Below are 18,362 nucleotides of genomic sequence, written 5' to 3'. Positions count from 1 at the left end.
GCCCCCTCAAATACTTTTTAAAAGAGACTGTTCCTTAATGTACTTGAAACATAATGATTGCTGTTTGCCCTAAACTTAACCTGTTAAAGTTTCAAGGGATGTTGTCATGTTAAGGTTGGTGCGCAGACCCTCATTTATGATGAGCCAGACATTATTTCTGTTACTTTTTGTCCTAGTTTGTTTCTCCATTGCTGTTACAAAACACTGACCACTACCAACTTGGGGAGGAAAGGGTTTATTTGTCTTACATCTCCCCAGTTACAGTAGGAACTCAGGGCAGGAACCTGGAGGCAGGAACTGGAGCACAGGCCATGGAGGAATGCTGCTTACTGGCTTGCTCCCCTGGCCCCTGCTCAGCCTGCTTTCTTATGCAACACAGGCCTACCTGCCCAGGGGTGGCACCACCCACAGTGGGCTGAGCCCTCCCACATCACTCATCAAGAAGGTACCCCACAGACATTGCCATAGGCCAGTCCAATGGAGGAAATTCCCTAATTGAGGCTTCCTCAACCCAGGTGTGTCAAGCTATCCAGTATACTGTTCTTCAGCCTGTCTTCATACACCCTTGGTTCTTAAACTTGCCAAAGCACAGTCCCTGTCAAATACAAACAGGAAAGAATCTACAGTCACTGTAGAAAATTGAGGGGAGGCCCTGGGCTGTCTGCAGCTGAAAAGTCCATTGACTTGGATTTTAAGTGGTAGTCTGGTTCTATCCTAAGCACTGGCGTTGGGAACCCCCCAGTGAAGTCTTCCCCTCATATCAGGAAGGCAGCGTGGGCTAGTGTCAGGCATTGGCATCAAGCAGACTTGACTTATTAACCTCTCTAAGGTTTGCGGGGGTTAATTCCTGTTGCCTCATGGTGTTGAAAGAATCAAGTGAGGGGGGCTAGAGAGATGGCTCAGTGGTTAAGAACACTGGTTGTTCTTGCAGAAGACCCGGGTTCGAATCGCAGCATCCACATGGCAGCTAACAACTGCCCGTAACTCCAGTCCCAGGGGATCCAACAGCCTCTTCTGTCCTCCATGAGCATTGCACGACACAGGTGCACCTACATGCAGACAATACATGCATACCCATAATCAAGTGAGATGATGAGCAGAAAGGGCTGGTGGTGCCAGGCAGAGAGTCACAGAAATTATAATGCAGGATGCATGTCCTTATTTCTTTTAGGGTGCTCACCTACCTGCTTCACAGCTTCATAGCTGTTGGTTCAAGGTATAGGAAGCTTTAGTTAAAAGTCCCATGTAGAGGCTGGAGAGATGGCTCAGTGGTTAAGAGCACTGGCTGCTCTCGCAGAAGACCTGGGTTTGATTCCCAGCACTCACATGGCAGCTAACAACCATCCATGACTCTAGTTCCAAGGGATCCAATGCCCTCTTCTGACCTCCGAGGGCATTGTACAACATGGGTGCACCTACCTACATGCAGGCAATAAATGCTTACACATGAATAAAAATAATAAATAAAATATTTTAAAAGTCCCCACGTGGCCCAATGTGGTCGTGCTTTTCCTACCACATTTCTCCAGTTTTTGAAGCTGCTGACCATTCTTCCTTACCTAGGCCTTTGCTCGCCTTTGCTTTTATTCTTTCTCAAAAACAGTTTGTTTTCTTTCTAGGAGCTGTGCAGGTAGCTCATGGAAATGCTTCTATAGCTACCTGTTTCTCCATTTCAAAAATGAATTGCAAATTTGTGAAAAATGAACATATTTAAAGTATTTTCTCCTGAAATTTGTGCTTTCCTTTTAAGTATTCTGAAATTTCTCCCACATGTTTATAACAGATAATTTTTAAACAATTAGAAAGTTGGGGATTGCTTTGAAGATGAGGAAGCAGGTCAGGAGACATCTCATGACCTTTTGCTCATCAGCACCTGCTCCAGGCCACATTGCTGGCACTGCATCACTTCATCAGCATAACAAGAGTAGCAGAGTCTCAGTAACTGTGACTTTTTCCTAACATAATGAAAAGCAAAGCTCATAACTATGGTCTTATTTATTTAGAAGATATTTTAAAACTTTTTTCTCTTTGCGTGGGATATTTATTTAGGTGCATGAGTTTTTTGAGACAGGGTCTCACTGTGTAGCCCTGGCTGGTCTGGAACTCACATAGATCCATCCAACTCTGCCTCCAAACTCCTGGGATATAGGCTGCTCCACCATGCCCAGGCTGGTGTGTGTTATTTTTAAAGATGACCTAAGACCAGTTCTGCTGACCCTGAGGTCTGCTTCCTGTATGATTCATTGTGGTTGTTAAGTGACTGACCTGTAGGATATTACCAACCAGGCCCTTACATCCTGCAAGGTGACTGCATATTCGCTCCAGAGAGCTGGTTTTTTGGGGGGTTTTTTTGTTGTTTTTTTTTGTTGTTGTTGTTTTGTTTTAATCTGCAACTGGCATTGTATGCATTTTGCCCTGAGAATTAAGATAACAAAAGCATCTTTAATTTTTAAAATCTTATAATTCATCAGCTTACTGTTTTCAATAAAAGCTGGAATCACTGAGTGGCCTTTTTGTTTGCTTGATTTCACGAAGTCAGCAGTGTAACTTTTTATAACTTCTTAAGTTATTCATAGTTTCTCTACTTGAAAAAATGATTAGCTTCTATATATTGATGAAATCAGTGCCTTATATTTTTACTTTATTATTCTATAAGTTAGCTTGCCCCCCCCCACATGCAAGCTACCAACTGCAAAACCCATGTTGCTCTGATCAGATCATTTTCTGATGTACATGAATCAGTATGGACATAGGGAAATCCTGATGCCGCATGCTAGTTCACAGTGCCTTTGTGACTGCATAGTCCCTCACATTTCAACCCAGCATGGGGGAGAGTCACAGTTCCTAGATATTTTAAAAGAATCCCCTCGATGCCTTATCTTTTGTTAAACCATTTTTAAATTTAAAAACATTAATTTTTAAAAAATTTTATGTGTATGAGTGTTTTTCATGCATACCTGTAAGCACACCTGTGTGTGTAATGCCCACAGAGATCAGAAGAAGGCATTAGATCCCCTGGAACTGGAATTACAGAGAGGTGTTAGCCACCCTCTTGATGCTGGCAACCAAACTTAGGTCCTCTGGAAGAGCAATCAATGCTCTTAACAGCTAAACCATCTCTCCAGCTCCCCTCTTTTATCCTTGATGACATAGTCTGCTCCAAAATGTTTAATCTTCTTGTGCTTCCTCTAAGGGATAGAGACTTTAGACTTCAGTTGTTAAATTATATATAGTATATACTATAGAGAAATGATCGTATTTAAGTCTTTGCTTCAGTGCCTGGTCCTAAATGAACTCTTATCTTTCAGTGGTTACAGTTCATTCATTTTAAATGCAACCGTTTTCCCTTTTTATAGGATACCACAGACTATGTTGCCTACGTAGCTAAAGACCCAGTCAATCAACGAGGTATGGAAAGTAACTTCTAGATTTTCTTAAGAACTGTTAGGTACCAATTATAAAAACCAACAGGTATGCTTTGTTATTTGGTTTACTTGTACTTGTTTACGTTTCACATGTCCTTTCTACTAGGCTAATAGCTCCATGAGAGTAGAAACCTATTTCTCTTACTGTTGTTTCACAGATATCACAATGCCTCACACATAAGTGATGCACAAAAGCTTATTTTTTGAATGACTGAGTATAAGAGTTGAGTAAATTTCTCATCCTAGGCTATAGCAAGGTTACCTAAGAAACTCATCTCCTGGCCATGCCTTGAGTCAAAGGCCCGAGGTTCCTCAGGTAGTTGGACCTCTCAGAATAGATATGGTTACAACTATTTCTTATCCCTAATCCTGGGGTACTCAGATTCCACAGAGAGACAGGTTTAGCCAGTTCTCCTTCTTAACTAGAACCTAGGAATTGGGAAACTTCTGCCACCCCAGGAATGGAATTTGCCCCCAGTAATTTGTTAAATTAATATGAAATGATATTTGGAGAAATTTAAATAACTGTAACTCACAAGAGGTAGAAACACACATGGTATCTTGGGAAACAAAACTGTAGATTACATGTGGAAGAAGAAAAAAAATACTCTGCCAGAGGGCAGATAGGAGTTAAGTGGGGTCTTGACCCTATGGGTAGATGGGTAGAAGGTGCTGTTTACAAAGCAGAGCTTTAGAAAGACTGATTTGACAGCCTGTAGTAGGTACATTCAAAGAGAAACTAGAAGCAAGGGGATTGATTTGGAAATGTGATGGTCAGGGTGAAATTATGAGAAATGGCCATTGGCATACGGCCTGGCACATGGTAGATGCTTGGTATTTGCCAAAGAGAACATAGTCCTAAGAAGAGGAAAGGAAGACAGATGACAAACCCTTTGAAATGGTTCACTAAAACTGCATCACTCTGAGCTGCATAATGTTGAATGGTAATGGTCAGAGATGGGTGGGAGAGACAAGGAGCTGGTGAAAGAGTAGTGGGGTGGGGGGGTAGGAGCAAAACACAGGAAAGGGGGCCAGCAAAGAGTCCTGTCCCCGAAGAAATGCTGCTTGCTATCTTTGGGAAGACCTCTAAATGCCACTTATTTTTCCTACCATAGAAAGGACAGATGGGGCAGGAGGATTACCACAAGTTTGAGGCCTACTTGAGCTATACATACTGTGTTCCAGGCCAGTCTGAATTATGGACTGAGACCTTGCCTTAGGAAAAAAGAAAGCATAAAAAGGAGGGAAGTTCATCAGGTAATCTAGATGTGAACTTGCTTTGCCGCCTGTCATTGTGTTAGTTTCTTTTCCTGTTGCTGTGCTAAAATACTCTGACCAAAGCAAATTAAGAAAGAAAGGGAATGGGTTAGAGAGAGTGCTCAGTGGTTAAGAACATTGACTGTTCTTGCAGACGACCCCGGTTCAAATCCCAGCACCCACATGGTGACTAATAACCATCTGTAACTCCAGTTCCAGGGGATCCAACACGCACTTCCGTTCTACACAACATGGGTGCACTTATACACATGCAGGCATAATACTCATACACATAAAATTTGAAAAGAAAGAAAGAAAGAAGAAAGAGAAATAGGAAGGGAGAAAATAGAAATTGTGCTTTTTGAGTTGGAACTCAGAAAAGCTGGTAACTCAGCAGTAAGGGTCTGCAGGCCCCTGCCCTGAGGGAAGGACTCTGGGGGAACAACTACAGAATCCCACAATATTCCTCCCACTTGCTTAGCATGTCCTCAAGTACATAAGCGTTCCTAAGGGTGGCCTCTAGGTCAGGTGACTGATAGGCCCTGCTGGATTAACTCCTAAGGGAGAGACAATAATAAACCGTGTTTTAATCTTTGGGGCATATCAGAATGCCATGTATCCACCCAAAGTAGAGGTAAAACTCAGGTTCCACTCCTCAGACCTGGAGGAAGTAGCTTTCTCCCAGTGGTCCTTAATAAAAAGATGTTAATTTTTTACATGTTCAATGTGAAAAGGGGTCTGAAGTAGACCAGGAGGGAGGGGTCCATCCTCAGCAGCCTTCAAGCCTGCTAAAGTCTGCCTGACATAAGTGATGGGGAAAGAGAAAGAAGAAGAGAGGTGGAGAGGGGAGGAGGTAGAGACAGAGAGAAGGGGGGGCAAAGGGGAGGGGAGAATGCCTGCAGGTGGACGTTTGAAAAACTAGAACTTCTTGGCTAAAAGAGTAGATCAACCAAAGAAGAATCCAGAAAGGGGATCTGGGGATTCAGGGAGTGGAGAAGGCCTAGGCCTAGCTCCTACTCTGCCATCCAGAGAGCCGCTGTCACTTTCCAGCCTTGGCTCAGGTTCTTTGATGCTCTTCAGGCCCTCTTTGTAAAGAAGGAAGGTTCAGTAAAAATGTCAGTGACAAGCACAGCCTTCTGTAACTGCTGTGAAGAAGTCCACAACCTCCTAAGCTCTCATTCCAAATCTGTAGCAGCCCAGAAGTTTTCATAGTTAGGTGAGCATGTGAAGAGGCCTGTGAAGAGGCCCCAGTTTACCTCTCTCTGGATATTGGAAGGCCATGGTCTGGAAATTGGAAGGGATTTTAAACACAAACCCTCTCCAAAGAAAGCCAACCTAAAGCACACCCACTTCTGTCTGGATTGATCTTGCCCTTGCTTCAGTTTGTTCCTTGGGAAGGTGCAGACTCCATCTCCAGCTCACAGCACCATCTGGTGGATGATCTGGGCCACTGACCTTTGGGCTTTCTAGTTTTCAAGCTTTGTGTAATTCTAGACAAAAAGTGGTCTGTTAAAAACAAGCAGACTGGGTATAGTGGCAAAGGCCATTAATGCCTGCACTTAGCAGGCCGAGGTTGCCGGATCTCTGTGAGTTCAAGCCAGCCTTTTTTAACGTGACCAGTTCCAGGCCAGCCAGAGCTACCTAGTGAGACCCTGTCTCAAGACAAAAACACAGTGAAGACAGGCCTGCCACTCTCTAAGAGCAGTTCCCACCCTCTGTGCAAAATTACTGTTCGGAGTGTCACTGAAGATGAAAAAGATGAAATACACGTCTGCTGTTTTCAACGCTTCTTGTTCACACGCTTACCTCATACCTGACACTTACCTCATACTACCAGCTGGGATTAAAAAAAAACAAAACGACAACAAAAAACTAGATCAGACCTCTACGGTAGTTGTGACGACACCAAGAGTCAAGTTGGCCTCTGTTTGGAGGAAAGGGGCTTTTTATGTACCTGTCTTTCTTCCCTTAACCCCTAGTTGAAGACGGGGCAGTTCTGGACCTAGCGTTTTGTCTTGGCATTCTTGTGTGTAATCAAAGGCCTACTCCTATGGTAGCCTTCCACCAAACTGAAAAAAGACACCTTCACAGAACACCCAATCTGTGAGTGGCAAAAACAGCACCATCAAAAGATGTGTCTCCTGCGGGTGGGGAGGCATGTAGAGCTTCTGTCTAGGGCCAGCCTGTTTGTCCAGCCTCAGCTTTGTCACGGAGACAGGCGGCTACCCTTGCATTCTTTGCTTCCTTTTTCTTCTTTTCTTCCTTTACTTTTCTTTCTTTTCTTTCTGCTTAGTCTTTTAAAGATTTATTTATTTTTATTTTATGTGAGGAGTGTTTTGCCTGCATGTATGTATGTAAGCGTACTATGTGCTTTGCCTGCATGTATGTAAGCTTACCACGTGCATGCCTGGTGCCTGCAGAGGCCAGAAGAGGCTACTGGATCCCCTAGAATTGAGTTACAGATGGTTGCTAGCCACCATGTAGGTGCTGGGAACTGAACTTGGGTCCTGTGCAAGAGCAGCTAGTGCTCTTTGCTGAGTCATCTCTCCCACTTGCTTTTTAATCTTAAAAAGCAAAATATTAGTAACAGGGTAATCAAAGCAAAGAAAATTATTTTGGAAAATCTGCCTATGAACAGGCAAAATAAAAACCTCCATGTGTTAGAATGAGAGTTGAGAAAACTAAAATGCTTTAGAAGTGCATTCATGTGACAGGATGGTTAGCGTAGTTGGCTGATTAATTCTTCCTGTTTGTCCACCATTCCTTGTTCTGTTCCTCAGAGGGCTTAAGTGACTGTGGCAAAGAGAGGATGGCATTTCTATAAAGTAAGCAGGGACTTCAGAGATCACCTCCCATGTTGTCCAGCAAGTGAGGACCTTTAACTGAGTGACATGTCCAGGATCATACAGATGGTGGCAGAGCTGGAACTTGAACTCTGATCTGAATCTTTTCCACAGAGTTTTAGACATCTTATCTCTTCTCTCTCTCACAGGAAGGACATTTTTGTCTTCTCTATCTCCTATTGCACTCATTAGCTTCCTGATCTTTCTCTCTTTTTAAAAATATTATTTACTTATTTTTATTTTATGTGAGTATTTTGCTTGCATGTATGTAAGTGCACACCTGTCATGTAATGCCTGCAGAGGCCAGAAGAGGATGACAGATCCCCTGGAACTAGAGTTATGGATGGTTGTTAGCCAGCATGTGGGTGCTGGGAACTAAACCCAGGTCCTCTGCAAAAGCAGCCAGTGCTCTTAACCACTGAGCCATCTCTCCAGCCCTGATTTTTCTCTCTTGACATCTCAACATTAAAGAAAAAATACAATAATCATTGGCTATATTTTGATACATTCTGGTTTTGATTTCATTTTTAATTGAACCATACATGTATAAGACTAAAAACAAACAAATGAGAACCTTCTAATAAGTGACCTTATATATGGTGTGGTACTATTTCTGCTTACCCTGGAGAATGCATGCATAAGCTCGTGCTGCAGGGTAGCATGATTAAATCATCCCATCAGAGCAGTTATTTCTTCTTCCTCAGAGGTCCTTGTAATTAATTTGTTCTCCAAACTGCAACAACATTCTTACGTATATGAAGCTATTATCAAACCTTTCTTCATACCTCAGTTCGCTGTCCAAATATTCTGCTTTTTTAATATTTATTTCTCATAAGCTTACTACCTATATCTTTTATTCCTTTTTATTTTATTGCTTCTGTCTGTAACTTAGCCTAAGAACTCTTCCTAAGTCATCCTTAGGAAAGTTCCATCCATTGACTCTCTCTACTGCAAGCCCCTAAGCATGGCACCATACCCTAACCAAGTCAAGAATGACATTATAGCTGGGCGTGGTTGAAAAACACCTGCAGTCTCAGTCTCAGTATGTAGATGGAGGCAGGAAGATCAGGAGTTTAAGGTCATCCTTAGCCACAAAGAGGTGGTGGCCACCCTGGACTGCCTGAGTGAGACCTTGTTTCCAAATGACAGCCAAAAAAAAAAAAAAGACTTTGCATATGGTGGGGAGATTATAGTTTGTAAACATAAGCTTTTGTCTTTACACAGTAGCTGCAGATTTGCTAACTCATGTAATTATGGCATGATGTTAACTACCCCCACCATGTTTATTTAAGGTGAAAACGAGCCTCAGTAACTGCTTCTTGGAGAAAAGCATCTGAGAAAAATGTCAGTATCTTCTGGTAACGACACCTCACTAAAAATGGAATTTAAGTCTTTTTAAATTTTTTAAATGTTTTTCTTTCTTTAAAACTATTTTGAATTTTTGTGATTTTCATATACTATAATTTGATGGTATTTAGTTCCCCTACCCTATCTGCACCGCCCCTTGGTGCCCTCCCACCCAATTTAATGTATTCTATTTTACATATATAATACAACCTATAGAGTCTGATTTGTGCCTCCAAATGTCCTTCAGTGTGGATCTATCCACTGGAGCCTGGTCAACCTACCAAGAATCCCTTCCTTGTAAGAGACCTCCTCTCCCCTTCCCAGCAGCCATAAGTTGCCCAAAATTCCTTAGTTCTTACTTCCCCATGTCTGTGCTGGGATTTTGTCTGGTTTAAGCTTGCTAGGGGCTTGTGCCGTCACCATTGCTGTGAATTCATATGAGTAACTGACCAGCTGTCTGGAAGACTCTATTTCTCTGTCGTCATCCATCACCTCTGGTTCTTACAATCTTTCCATCCCCCTCTTCCACAATGATCTCTGAGAATTTTTGAGAATTTCATTCATGAATATTGTTTTTGCATTATTTTTCTCCTTCACAGTCACCCAACAACTAGAATTTAATTCTTATTGCAGAGTTCTTAAGTGGTATTTCAAAGATGAGGTTTACCATATGCAACACTGGTCTACAGTAGTAATGGAAAGGCAGGGGGTAAGTGGAGGGAGAGGTCTTCCCAAGTCCCCCTCTTCACCAGCAACTCATCTTTCATTTTGGGGATGGGCTTTTAAATTATCTTCTGTTATACCATGCAAAGACAAGGCTTCAACCTGGTCTCCCTGCCGCCCTCCTCATTTTCTGGATTGAATTCAAGAGCTAGCTCATAACTATCCTTAACATTATTTGGTCAAGGCAGTCTGATAAGCTAGGAGAGATGCTCCTCAGGTAAGAGTTTGATCCCAGGGACCCACATGATGCAAAGAGAGAACCAACTCCCATAAGCTATCCTCTGACTTCCACAAGCACACCATGGCACACACAATAAATAAATAATAAATACATAAATAGAGAAATATAAAAAAATTAAAGACAATCTTATAAAAATGTGGGGCCTAAATATCTGCCTTGAGACCAAAATTTCTAAGTGTTTAAGATATGTATAATTTGAGAATTTTTCTCTGATTCGTATGGAATCTGAAGCGTTCATTATGCCATTCAGAGCGGAAATGAGTTTGTAAGCCTGTTCCTTTTTATGCAGCTGCCAATTTATGTTCTGGAACTATTGTGACCTGGTGTAATGTTCTTGTAAGTTAATCATTTCTTTGTCTCCTCACAGCCTGCCACATATTGGAATGCTACCATGGAAAGGCCCAAGATATCATAAGTGCCATAGGGCAGGCTTTTGAACTCCGGTTTAAACAGTACTTGAAAAATCCTTCCTTGAATCCTTGTGAAAGGTCAGCCAAGAGTTCTATAATTATTTGACTTTCTATATTTCTGAATATTTCAAAATTAATATGAAATGAATTTTTTCTTCCAAATAACATAGTTTCAGGACAAAATGCTAGAGATGTTGCTTTTCTTCCATTCATACTTCCCCAGAGATCCGCTAAGTGACACTAAATGTGAAAAGTCAGCTACCCTGTGCGGGATGCAGTGAGGCATCATACAGTTCATGCCTAGATGAAACTCTTTTGCTTTTTAAAATATACCCCTCCCCAGATTGTCAATTTGTGTATCAACACATGTTGGGATTGGAGGTCTCTCTTTGTAAGGTGGTCTAGGAGAACAAAGAAAGGGGTTACCAGAAACTTTGATGCTGACTTTTTCCCAGGACAGCACAAAATCATGTAGGTTGATAGAATCAGCTCACTTGAGAAAGATTTGATTTGGATGGTGAAAATAGCTCAGTAGGTAAAAACACTTGCCATTTCAGTGATGACCTGAGTTCAGATCCCTGGAACTCAAGGGAAAGGTGGATGTGGTGGCATGCATCTGTAATCCCAGAGCTCCTGTGGAGAAATGGGAAGTGGAGACAGGAGAATCACCCAGAAGCTCCAGGGTAGCCAGCCTGGAGTGCATACCAGAGTCCTGCTTAAAACAAGGTGGAGGGCAAGAACTGACTCTCAAAGCTGTCCTTTGACCTCCACATGTGTACCTGCACTGTCAGACCACACACACACACACACACACACACACACACACACACACACACATACACACACACACACAATCATAACAAGAGTTGGTTTGATTTATTCTTTCTTATAAGAAACATTTACTAGTTCCAGTTTGGAAGAAAAGTCATTTGTTTCTTCTTCTTCTTTTTTTAACCCTGTTTCAATTTTAAAACAATTGCATGTTTACATAAATCTCCCCAACTTGTCACATGTGTAGTTCTTTATGAATCCCACACTTGTCTAGATTTGTGCAGACAAGATAGCTGGCCACAGATCTTTTTCATGTTCGTTTAGTAAACTAAGGCTGGGCCCTCTACCCAAAAAACAGTATCTAAATTTTCTCTGATCAAAAAATTTCCAATATGAAATGATTGAAGTAGATTGGAGGTACCCAGGAAGACTTGACATTTTTATGATCCTGTGACAAAACAGCCCTGAGTTTAGGAGGTTTGTTCTTTATCATCATCATTATTTATTACTGGAGAGAAACGCAAAAGCATCACGCTTGACGCTCTTTGTTGGCTTACTCCATTTGGATGGTCTACAGAAACCTAAACAATTCGGTGTTTCAGTCCAGATGTTTGACATCACTTAAGCACAGCAATAAACTTAAAACATGAATCCACAGTTTTTCAGGATGATTTGCTTGGCTCTGATCCCTTTGCAGTCCCTATAGCTTTTGAATTCCTGCCCTGCTTATTGGGATTTTTTTCCCTTTCAGCGAGGAGGTGCATCCTGATGGCCCAGCTGAGGAGAGAGATCATGACTATTACAATGCAATCCCAGGGAAGCAGCCGCCAGTAGGCGGCATCTCAGACGTGCGGATCAAGGTTCAAGCTACAGAACAAATGGCTTACTGCCCTATACGGTGTGAAAAGTTGTGCTATTTAGTAAGTAATGTTTTATTATTGCTGGTACCAGCAATGGGTCCCTACCCTTACCACTAGAGCCCTCAATTTGAGGATTTTCAAATGCGTATTTAAAGAAAGTGCCATCCTCCTCCAAAGCTGGGCTATTGAGTGAATCGCTGTCTGTACTAGATCGTTTTTCACTCCCAGTATCCTAGCCACAGCTTCTGCAGATGGCGTCATATCTGTAGTCACTGGGAAAACTAGGACCATCCAACCTGTCATCCTCATCTTCATCCTTCCCATCACTGTCTCTTTGTTTTCTTGATTCTCTTCCTGAGCATCTGTCTCGAAACGTAACCCTGTCCCTGTGTTCCCCACTCAGCCCCTCTTGCCATCTCTGTGCCCTCATTCTGCCCAGTAACCTCTGCCTCTATGTTGTTAGTCCTTTCTTTTCTGTCTGCAGGTGAATTTGACCCTCCGGTTCAGCCGACACCTTCGCACCTTCCTTTCCCTCACAGACCTCCAGGAGGCACTGCCTCCATGGCTGCTTCACTTCAGTACTCGCTACACCTTTAAGATTCAAACTCTGCTTGACAAAGAAATGACTTTGACCACGGTCACTAGTGGTTACATGCTAAATCTTTTCCCTTCTGAATTCTTCATCCATTGGTAGCTTTTGGTACCTGTTGACCGTCTGTTCTTTTGTGAAGCCTCTTCTGTTAGCTTCCAAAACATCGTCATCATGTCATCCTCTCCTTGAACTTCTTATAACACCCCAGTTCCTGCTCTCCCTCTCCAGCATTTTATTGTGGATATTTCAAATGCACAGAGAAGTCTAAAGAATTCTTCCGTGAACTCTCACATGCATAACATTTATTAGATTTGTTTTATCACATGTGTTGCCATTTATCTGTGATCCATCTTATACTTTTTCATATTTATGTGTGTGTGGTATGTGTGCACTTGTGTATATGTGCTCACACGTGGAAGTCTAAGGTTGATGTCAAGCATCTTCCTCCATCACTCTCCACTTTATTTACTGAGACAGGGTCTCTTGCTGAACTTGGAGCTTGCAAACTGGGCTAGTCTAGCCAGTCAGCTTACTCCAGGGATTTCCCCCTTCTCTGCCTCCCAGGTCTTGGGAGTACAGGGGCCACCAAGCCACCTGACATGGGTACTGGGGACGGGAGCTGCAGTCCTCAGGCTTGCCTAGGGACGTTGTACCATGGAGACATCTCCCCAGCATTTTTGATACTTTTAAAAAGCAAACTCTATCTTATTTTCTTTTATATCATATTTTCTTCCATCTTCTACCTGAAAACCCAAGCCCTGCCTTGACAGTGTAAGCGCTTCCCATGGCTCTTCCCTGGGCTTGGATCTTGCCTCTAGCCGGTGACCTTTCTTCTACTTTCTCTGACCTTGGCCTTTATCCATCTCTTCAGCTGCAATACCAGCTTGCATTATATCAATTACTTCTATCAAGGTTGAAGTCAGCATTTTCTTAACTCTAAACTCAATTCCTTGTTTTAGACTGTCTCACTATGCATCCCTGGCTCATCTGGAACTCACTATGTTGTCCATTCCAGGCTGGCCTTGATCTTACAGAGACCCCCTGCCTCTGCTTCCTGAGTGCTGGGATAAAAGGCATTGCCACCATGCCCAGCTCAGCTCAGTTCCTCTATAGATTTAGTGATGTTTATTCATGGAACTTCCACCTATCAACAGATTTTGCTTTTTTTTTTTTTAACATTTTGGGGCCCGTATCAACTTAGTCTTTAATAGCTAGGACTCTACCATACAAATATCTTTGTCATCCACCCAAACTTTACTGCACGTTTTAAAATTCTGGTCCCACTTGCTTAGACGATTCTGAAAACCACATACTTGTTACTCATTTCATTCCCTAAAGCTACATGATATTCCTAGGTAAATATATTTAATTTTTAAAATGTTTGTATGTGTATACTTGGTCATGTGTGAAGATATGTGAATATCACATACCCAGGGTCAGTCCTTAGCTTCGACCTTGTTTGAACCAGGGCCTCTCTTGTTGTTTGCCCCTTTGTACGCCAAGCTAGCTGTTCCTGGGGCTTCTGGAGATTTTCCTGTCTCTGCCCCATTTGCCTATAGTTGCACTGGGATTTGCCTACTGCACTGGGGAGCCAAACTCCTTTTTTCACACTTGCACAGCAAGTACTTTATCCATTGAGCCATCATCTCTTCAGCCCCAGATAAATCTTCTTGAAGGCATTAGCACCTCTTCACTCTGGTGCCGAAGACACTACATATATAGACAGGAGATGATTAAAGCCTGTTGGTTGGCTGGAGTTTCAAGAATGAGAAGTGAGTCTGGCACAAACCTCAGTAGAGTAGGGTTCTAGTCTGTAAACTCAAAATTAGAGATTGACCACATGGTCACTGTTCAGACACACACCCTAAAATTCACTCTTGGGGGCCTGGGGGGTAATCTACTGGATAAAGTGTTTGTTGAGCAGTTACAAGGGCCTGGTTTCAATCCCTAGAACCCACATTTTAAAAAATCTGGGTGTGGTGGCATATGCTTATAATCCCAATGCTGTAGAAAGGGAGGCAGACAGAGAGAGATTTCAGGCTCTCTGGCCAGCCTAGCCTAGGCAGTGAGCCCCAGGTTCCAGTGAGAGACCATTTCTAAAAAACAAGATGAGTAACTCCTGAGGATGGGGAAGAGTGAGGTCAACCCAGGGTTGGCCTCTGGTGTCCACATGCATGAACACTCTTGTATAGCCAAGCACATTTGTGCAGCCTTGCACACACTCACACACACATGCACACACACTCACACACACACACACGTTAACTAATTAATTTGATTAAAGAATCACTTTCTGACTGAGACCGAGTACTGGAATGCGACTTCTGGAGTAGAAGAAAGAGCCCTAGTGACACAGGGCACAGTCTTTATGACATCCCCACCCCCACATCAAATCCACCTTGCAATGCCCAAGGAACACCCGAATTCTCAGTTTCCCTCCTGTCAGACGTCTCTGTGTCAGAAAGTGAAGCTGCCTCTTGTATTCTCTTCAGTAGTATTTTTTTTAACTTTACGAATGTGCACTGTTTTTAAATGTCCCACAATTTCTTGTTTGTACAGCCCGGGAACTCCAGGCGCAGCAGCGAATATGAGAACTGTGTGGAACAAAGCAGGGCACTAGGTAGGTGCAGCGCCCCTCCCAGACGCCACTCCTGACTCCTTTTGAATCATATGAATGTATGGGCCCTGTCTCTTACATCCTTCATGGAAAAGCCAGGTATGGAACTAAACACAATCCTCCGGCTACATGCTTCCCAGGGGAGCTGGATGCCATTGGTGCATCACTACATAGCTTTGTGGTTTTCTATTGCTCTCATATGATGACCAGGCTGGTGACTGTGCCTGTGGGCTTTGCGCTGCTCTGATGTCATGAAAACCCTCACTGGAAAGGGGCTTCCTTTGCTCAAAACTCAAGGAAGTTCCATCCAAGACCAGGCAGTAAATTAATGTGGAAATCAATGTCTGCCAAATCCACTGGTATTAGGATAAAACCTCTGTTCCAGTCAACAAAAGGAACACAAAGGAGACCTGAGATGTAAGTGCATCAGTTACTGGCCACCACTGTGTCCTGTCGGGGAGCTACTTGTTCTGTCTCACTCATGACTTCTTCATTTACTCACCAGTTTTCTCAGTGACATTTGTTTGAGGCACTTCATGGTTCAGCTGCTGGGCTAGACAGTAAGCACAGAGGTTCAGCTGGCATCATGTAGCTTGCAGTTGTCAGGAAGACATCTGTAAAGAGACCAACCTACGACTGTTTCCAAAACCCAGGTTGCTATTGGAACAAGATGTTATGGAAACCAGACTTCATCTGGAGGTACAGAAGGTCACCCCAAGGAAGTGACAACCAGACAAAAACCTGAGGGATGTGAGAGGGAATTTTCTAGGTACAGGTCATGAGAGAAGAGAGAAAAGAGTGTGAGGAACAGATGGGGAGAAGCAATGAGTTGGATGAATGTGCACCAGAGCTCAAATGAAGTGTTCAGGACCAGTTCCCAGACCACTGCACAGAGAGAGAGCACAGGGGCAAACTCAGAAAGATGACTCTCAAGTCTGCAGCAGAGTCCCGAGGAACTCCAAATTTCAGCTTGTCAGCTTCTTTACTTCCTGTCCCCTGAGCACTCAGCATGGCTCTGACCTCAGTCACCAGCTTCTGAAGGGAGTTCGTAATATTTATCAGGGCTTCTAAAGGGAAACTGCACATCCTAAATGACCACACAAATGGGAGGGAATAGAGCAGGCGTCGCCTCCTTTCCTGCAAGAGTTCTCACCTTGATTTTCATTCTCATTTTGACACATTCTTCCTCCAAAAGTGTACATTTACAAAAGAAGTAGTGTGCATTTCAACTTCATTCAAGACGTTCCTTTTTCAAAGTTAAGTCTTATCATGGTGTCCAGTTTATTGTTTTGCTTTCCTTGATTCATTTCACCTTTAAACCAACATGTGACCCCTAGTTATATATATATATCCACACACAGATACAGACACAGATACGACACAGACACACACACACACTAAAGTCCTGTAAACATAATAAGACACATGAACAGACTTTATAATAAAAATTTGTTTGGAGTCCAAGATTTGTTTTTCAAATGATGTCTGCTAATCCTTCTTTCGTTTTTTTTGTTTTGAGGGGTTTTGAGACAAGGGTCTCCCTATAGCCCCAGCTGGCCTGGAACTCACCATGTAGACCACTATGGCCTCCATCTCACAGAAACCTGCCTGCCCCTGCCTCCTGAGTGCTGGGATTAAAGGCGTGCACCACTATGCCTGGCTGGTAAATGAATATGTTTTTAAACCACAAATACAAAAAAAAAGGTTCTACTGCACACTTACATTTTAAATAATGGCTCTGTGGTAATAATTTTAACAGAGAACTTTTCAGAATCTTGGGAGGAGAGAGACTGTGTTTTTAGTTGGAAAAAGTCTTTGGGCTAGGAGTTTGCCCCTTAAAATCACTGAGATACAGCACTGAGTCCATGGAGAAGCAGAAGTCAGATTCCAGTGCTAGGAAGCCATATCCCCAAACCTCAGCCCTCAAATCATACTGCGACAGAACTCAACCCATGCCCCCAGAAGGTACAAGTAAAGTTCGTCCTATTCTGGTAAAGAAAGTTCATTACCATAGTGTCCTTTCACCTAAGACATCCATAATTAAAGGTTTCCTGTCTCAGCCCCTGCCTGTGACTACTTGTTTAAAAAGTAATCCAAGTGCCAAGTGTGTTGGTGCACACTTTTAATCTCAGCAGTCGGGAGTCAGAGGCAGAGAATTTCAGTAAGATCATGGCCAGGCTTGTCTACACAGTGAGTTCCAAGTCAGCCAGGGCTATGTGATGAGACCCTGTGTCAAATAAAATGAAATAAAATAAAGATCTGAAATTCTTAACCAATGAACAAATTAGCCAATTGCCAAAGTAACAAATAAATAATTCCATGGTATTTCCCTGAGACCCATACATAAGCACTTGGGAGATATCTATATGAATATTCTCAATACGGTCTGGCTTTTTCCTCCCAAGACATTTATTCAAGCATTGGCTTAAAACTTGAATTCTGGGTATGTTATAAATATTGCAATGGTCGTTGAAGGAGTTTGTTGTGTTTATTAGCTGATATATAAAAGAGTCATATCCTTAATACTAAATTTACATATGAAAAATTATTAGTGTAATAGAGTTATGATTCCCCAATATTCAAGTTAAAATGGAAATGCTAATTTTATTTATTCATTTATTTTTATGTGTATGAGTGTTTGAATGCATGTGTACCATATACATGCAAAGCTCCGAGAGGCCAGAAGAGGGCATCCAATCCCATGGAACTGGAGTTATGGGTGGTTGTTAGCCACCATGTGGGTGCTGGGAACTGAACCTCTGCAAGAACAACCAGTGCTCTGAACCCCTGAGCCATCTCCCCGTACTCGAAATGCTGATATTTTCAATCAAAATGACATTAAATTTCCAGAAACTCTGAGTTTTCACTTGAAAAAATTGTCAAAGTAACAATGTGTGTGTGCGCGCGTGCGTGCGTGTGTGTGTGTGTGTGTGTGCGCACGCACGTGTGTGCGCGTGCGTGTGTGCGCGTGCGTGTGTGTGTGTGTGTGTGTGTGTGTGTGTGTGTGTGTGTGTGTGTTTTCTGCCACAAACTTTGAGGCAGTTTGGATAGGTTCTCAGAGAAACATTAAGCATAAAGAACATTTGGAATACATTATAGCTTGCATGTGTGGCTAAGCTCCCATCAACCACAGAGTCTAGCCTAGAATGAGTTTAAATGTGAGTATGGTATGGGGCTCTTTAAAACATTTTAAGATCACACTGAGCACTTGAATATGATGGTGCATTTGTAAAAAAAAAAAAAAGAATGGGAGTTTCAAGGGAGCCCGGGTAAGAA

The 18,362-nt window shown here is 42.6% G+C and overlaps 1 protein-coding gene across 1 annotated transcript in view; it reads left to right on the top strand.

The window, feature by feature from the left end:
• The window catches only part of Shc4 (SHC adaptor protein 4), a 115,725-nt gene that overhangs the window by 70,583 nt on the left and 26,780 nt on the right, over positions 1 to 18,362 (top strand). Inside the window, exons 6-9 of the mRNA XM_008831785.2 lie at positions 3,357 to 3,408; positions 10,204 to 10,324; positions 11,769 to 11,937; positions 15,029 to 15,089. Coding sequence (XP_008830007.1) covers positions 3,357 to 3,408; positions 10,204 to 10,324; positions 11,769 to 11,937; positions 15,029 to 15,089 — 403 coding nt within the window. The remainder of the gene's footprint in view (positions 1 to 3,356; positions 3,409 to 10,203; positions 10,325 to 11,768; positions 11,938 to 15,028; positions 15,090 to 18,362) is intronic.

The sequence above is a fragment of the Nannospalax galili genome, unplaced genomic scaffold (assembly GCF_000622305.1).
Source record: "Nannospalax galili isolate Female #2095 unplaced genomic scaffold, S.galili_v1.0 scaffold735, whole genome shotgun sequence".
NCBI classification, from domain to species: Eukaryota; Metazoa; Chordata; class Mammalia; order Rodentia; family Spalacidae; genus Nannospalax; species Nannospalax galili.
The sequence above is the reverse complement of the archived record's forward strand: the minus strand, read 5'-3'. Positions and strand labels throughout refer to the sequence as shown.